This window comes from Blastomyces dermatitidis (assembly GCF_000003525.1).
Source record: "Blastomyces dermatitidis ER-3 genomic scaffold supercont1.7, whole genome shotgun sequence".
In the NCBI taxonomy this organism is placed as follows: Eukaryota; Fungi; Ascomycota; class Eurotiomycetes; order Onygenales; family Ajellomycetaceae; genus Blastomyces; species Blastomyces dermatitidis.
Window position 1 is genome coordinate 2,453,591 of NW_025544780.1, and position 6,000 is coordinate 2,459,590.

General features: G+C 28.5%; 1 protein-coding gene across 1 annotated transcript; it reads left to right on the plus strand.

Annotated features, from left to right (window-relative positions):
* Positions 1 to 5,037: 5,037 nt before the first annotated feature.
* BDCG_17411 (uncharacterized protein) lies at positions 5,038 to 5,268 on the plus strand (the record flags this gene model as incomplete). The annotated part of the gene is made up of 1 exon (XM_045426540.1): positions 5,038 to 5,268. One exon carries the CDS (start codon positions 5,038 to 5,040, stop codon positions 5,266 to 5,268), a length of 231 nt encoding a protein of 76 aa, XP_045281876.1.
* Positions 5,269 to 6,000: the final 732 nt, after the last annotated feature.

Sequence of the window (6,000 nt, forward strand, 5' to 3'; positions counted from 1 at the left end):
TAATAATAACTTTTCAGCTCAGGAACATAGAGTGATTTTATTGAAGCAATTTATACACCTCTGTATTTATTAGAAATCAGAGGTGCTTGAGTTCCGGATTTAATGTATTTCCTGCGGGTTTCGAACTCACACGCCTTGGTTTCCCACGCCAAGACACTACTGAGTGGCCGCATTGACCATTGAATGTTATTAGCGGAGAAATGTTAATAAACATCGTCTTTATCTGTGTAAATGCAGCTTCAGCATTTACTGATCATTGAAATACTGAGTTCTTCTTAGTAAGTTCTGTAAGTAGTCTTATAATATCTGAGAAGTTTTATATAAATTGCTGATAAAAGTTACTAAATTCAATGAAGCTTTGTATATCTTTCACAGTGTATAAAGCTTCTCATTTGAGAATGACAGAGATCTTCTCAGAATTCATTTGAATCTCTTTATCAGCTTCTATGATGAAATCTAGATATTTAGTACTTTTAACTTCAAAATCATACTTATTAATATCAATTAATAGTTCTGCTTCTTATAGTCATTATAATACTCTTTATACATACTCTTGATATTTCTTTCTGAATTCATTGATGAAGATGAGAATGTCATGTAGATAAGTAAATGCAAATTTATTAAGAAAGTCTTGAAGTGCTCAGTTAATATACTTCTGAAATGTACTGAAAGCATTGATCAGTTCAAAGAGTATAACTACTTATTCAAAGAGATTATAATATGTTTAAAATACTGTAAGTTATTCATCTTCTTCAGTAATACAAATCTTATAAAATGTGATGATAACATCTAACTTTATAAATTATTGAGCTTATCTGATATATACTAAGGTTTTATTGATAAGAAGTAAGAGATAATGATCTTTCTTTATCAATCTATTCAGATCTCAATAGTTTACACAGAATCAGAGTTCTTCATCTAATTTCTTTGTAAAGAGAATAGAAGTCACAGTAGAAGAGTTACTAATACATAAGAATTTCTTATTTAACAGATTAGTGAGTATCTTCTGAAGAAGAAGAAGTTTATCTTGAGATATATTATAAAGAGAGTCTTATAATAATTCAGAGTTCTTATTATTCTGCTTCTCTAACTCAATACTGTGATTTATTTCTGAATCTTATAAGAGAAGTAAATTTATAATATTATCTTATCAGAAGACATCTAGATATTCATGATATTATTAAGAGATTTTTGTATAAGAATCTGTTATTATAGTACAGAATAACTTCTCTAGAGCTTTCTTAATATTAGTCAGACTGATGAAATAGATTAATATATAATCTTACTGTCAGTGATTTTATTAATAGTTTTGATAATGACTTCTTTTTCAGAGTATTTTATAAGTATTGACAGAGATCTGTGTAAGATTCATAGTCTTGTGAATATCATCTTCATGAATTCTATTATTGTTAGAGAATATCAAGCTTTCATTTTAAGTATTCAATAAGATGCCTTATTCAGATAGTTAGATGAGTTCTAATATAAGATTATAATTAAGATTATTAACTTCATATGTATAAGCATCTTCATATTGATATTCTTCAACATCTATGTTTAATTTCATTATATAACAAGTGCAAACATCTTTTGAATCATTAAATTCTGTGAGAAGTCAGAGTTTTAATAAGAAGATATACTGAAGATTATAACATCTTACAACTGAAGATTTTATCATTGTATAGTAGTATAGATTACTGTCTATCATGACTTTCATATTATATCTATTATCAATCACAGTAGATATAAGAATCACATTCATTGTTATTTTCTCTTCAAATTATTATCATCTGACCTCTTCAAGCTTCTGTTTACGAATTTAAACAGAAGCTAATCTTTTTCCTGTTTCATCAGAGTATTCTTATAGTTATCTTCTAAATCTTTCTTCACTGCAATATGATTGACACAGACAGATACTGATTTATTCTTCAAATAAGAAGGCACTAATCTTTCTCTTGATTGAGAAGACATATAGATCAATTAACAGTTGAAAGTAATATATTCTAATCAGTGACAGTTGATGCATACTTCACATTGACATTAATCAGCAACTTCTTCAGAAGTGATCTCAGAAACTCAGAAGCCTGTTTAAACAGCAGAAACTCTTGCTTATGTATAGATATTTGAATCTATTTAGTTCATGATATTATTGCTGTTACTTCTCTTCAGTGCAGATATATAAGTGACTGAGATGTAACATCTTCTATCACTGTTCTATATAGTCTTGAGCTTGATAAGACAGTCATTCAATGTTCAGAGTTGTGCACAGAAGTCTTTATAAGTCAGGTCTTTATTTACACTCACAAGAATCTGTAAGAGTTCAAAAGTCAATATTCTCTTAAGCATGCTAATCTTCATTTAATTCTCTCAAGATTAATCATCTGCTTCTAAGATCTGAGTGTCAAAGTTAGAGATAAATATTGTAAGAGAAGTGTTTCTCTGTCAGATACTCTGTAATTAATCTAATACTTTCTATTGTATAATAGTGTCTTGAAACAGAATATCAAGATATTTGATAATGTTATCAGGTGTTTTAATACTGATTTACATGCTTTTATTCATGAATGAAACTTCTATTTCATACAATTCTTCAATCATTCATTGATATATTAATCTTAATTAGTTAATGAACTGATGACATCTTTATCTATACTTAGACTGACCGTGTGACCGTGTCTGAGACCAGGACCAAACTTTACAGTTGTCATGTTGTCTAAAAGCATTACTTCTGGTCATAGTTTGTGTTCATCACATTGATTTCAAATCCTGTTATTTCAAATATTAAAGGTCTCAGATTCACTTTTCAAATAAAAATCTAGTCTCAGATAAAGAATATGTTTGAATTCTTAGTCACATTTTCATTCTGATTTCATTATTGAAAATGACATTAAATGAGACTATGAAATCATTTCTTACTTACATAATATCACAACATAGTGCTTATTTGTTGAAAATTCAACAGAGAGTGTTATCAAATATCATTACTTTTCTGAATACAGATCATAATTAATATCATTTTAATTAAAAAAAAAATGTAAAATATAAAAAATAACAAAAAAATAAAAAACAAAACAACAAGAAAAAATCACAACAAAAAAAAAAAAAAAAGAGAAAGAAAAAAAGAAGAGAAAGAAAAGAATAGAAAGAGAAAGAAAAATAAAAAAAAAAAAAGAAAAGAAAAAGAAAAAAATAAAAAATAAAAATAAAAAAAAATCAAGATTGCAGAGCTACAGTATTCTTAAAATACTTACTTCTCAGAGTCTTTGCAATATTCATTATTAACTGTGTATTTCTTATAGTAAGAGTAACACAGCTGTGATGAGTCATTGTCTTAACATTATCTAACAAATAATCAGTATATATCTATATAAATATGAATAATTAGAAAATATACACTTAAAAAGTGTGATCAGAATGAACTCTGCTGCTACTTGAATGACATTAAGAACAGAATGCTGAAATTAATAATTTCTCTCATTGATTTCACAGACAAGGCATGTGAAGATGATCTTGAGAAATATAAGATTCTCTGACTTCTGATAGAAATGAATCTCATGAAGAGACTCTATTTTCATCATATCAGAGACTGAGTGTTATCAAAAAGTATTACTTCAATGCACATACACTTACTGTGACAATTCACTCTCTGCACATGTGACTGAGAGTTGCAGCTTTCCCATGCCATACAGCTCTCTCTGAGATGCTGCTGCTGGTTTGCAATTCATACAGTCTCTCAGTTCAGCATGCACTGCATATATACAGCCCTGCATGCTGAGGCTGTGTTGATCATTATAATCTGGCGTGGTACTCACTTTTTGCAGGCCATGTTTTGTTTGATTAAGAGAGAGGGAGGGATGCGACTGCTGTTTTATTTGAAGAGGAATGAGTAATTGAACCTGTAGAAGATAATTTGATTTCTTCTGCATTTGAAATTTGATTAGTCTATACTCTTCAATTTGAGGATTTCTGAGAGTGTTTTAATAGTTTTCATATCAGCTTGGAATTAGTGATTGATTGAAGAAGAGAAAAGAGAGAAGAAAGAAATGAGAATAACTTATCTTTATGATATGAAAATAGAGAATTGCTGCAATCATTTACTCTAGCAATAAAGATCTGTTTTCTGCATGTATCTCTGATACAGATTATATAATAACTGCATATAAAGAATATCAATAGTGCATGTATTGAATGAAGATGATGTTATTATACAACACTGTAGCTGTTTCTGTACATTGCTGAAAGCTGTTAATATTTTCTTTGAGTCTCTTTATATTTGATAAGTCAGTAATATATTTCAATGCACTCTCTCTTTCATCATCATCATCATCATCATCATTATCATTATTATCATTATCATTATCATCATTATCACTATTATCATCACTATTATTATTATCATCATTATCATCATCATCATCATCATAATCATCATTATTATCATATTATTTCTGACCGCCTCTTCTGCCTTCATCTCTCTTCAACACTCACTGAAATTAATCATATCATCTCTCTTTAAATATTCTGTGGTTCTGCAGATCATCAAGGCGTGTGAGCATTATCACAGATTGAAGAGAGAGAAGAAGAAGATGTTTAAGTAAGAGAAGACAGATTGTAAGACATGTTATGATACCTTGAAGAGACTCTATAAGAGAGTAGAATGATAACAATTTTAAGTAACACTTCTGATAGATTTAGACTGAACTAAGTATAGAAATAATGCAGATAGCATCACCTGTGAGAGATTGAAGAAGAAGACAGTGAAGAGTCTCATACAGTAGTAATAAGATTAGAAGAAGTTCTGAGAATGATTTAAGATCAAGATAAAGAGAGAGAGAGAGAAGAAGAGTGTTACTGTAAATAAGTAATGATAGAAGAAGATTAAGAGAGTGTTAAAGTGAGAGATAAAAAAGTCAAAACTGATAAGTTTTTTATTTATTGAGAGATAACAATTTTTGATAATACTTCTGTTCTCTAATTGATTAGTAGAAGCTGACAGAGAAGAAGAGAATTGAGGCCTTGTTCAGATCTTGAATGCACTTCATGATTCAGAATATTGAGAAGACAGCTCTGCTCTCTGAGCATGTCAATCTGCTTATCACTGAGATGGAACCTGAGACAGCAGATCAGAAAATGCGGGATTTTGAGATGCAGATTGATCTGGCTAAGAGAGAGCAGCAGAAACCCTTTCCTGAGAAGGCAGTGAAGAGAGATTTTGAGATAATTATCATCTCAGATAAGGAGGAGAAGAAGGAGAAGAAGAATGAGAAGTAAATTATGAAGAATAATAAGAAGAATAAGAAAGAGAAGAAAGATGATGAGTAGAAAAAGTTTTTTTCTTTTTATATTAGTTAGTTTAGTTATAAGTTCATAATTATTAATAATTGAAATTAATTTTGAGTTTTTAAAAATTATTGTACAAGTTGTAATCAAGTCAGGAACAATATATATATATATATATATATTTAACTATCATGATTCACAAATCACTATAATGTATAAGTATCAACATTTTTTCAACATTGATATTCACAATATTAATATATTTTTAATGATATTATCTGATAATGCAATTTAGTAATACTCTCTTTCACAATATTAATATATTTCAAGAAATATGTCAGAGATTAATCAAGATTGTTTATTTACTTTTATACATTGATGATATTCAATCTGAGTTAGTACTAAAATTATAACTAAGCTAAGAAACAAGATTATTTTCTCTTATATTAATTCTTCTTACACACATCAGTGATCAGTTATTGAAAATAAATTATCATCTTTCTCAAATTATTATCATGTCTTCTGAATTCACTTCTTTTACTTCTATTGAAGATTCATAAACTCTTCAAGAAATCACTGTGAATTACAAAGTCTATGTTATTTACAATTCAACACAGAATGCTCTCTTTCAATCATAATGAATAATCACTTCATTCTTCACATCTGATTCCAGGTCATGAAATTTATGAAAAACTCAACACAAATATCAAGATAAACTATGAA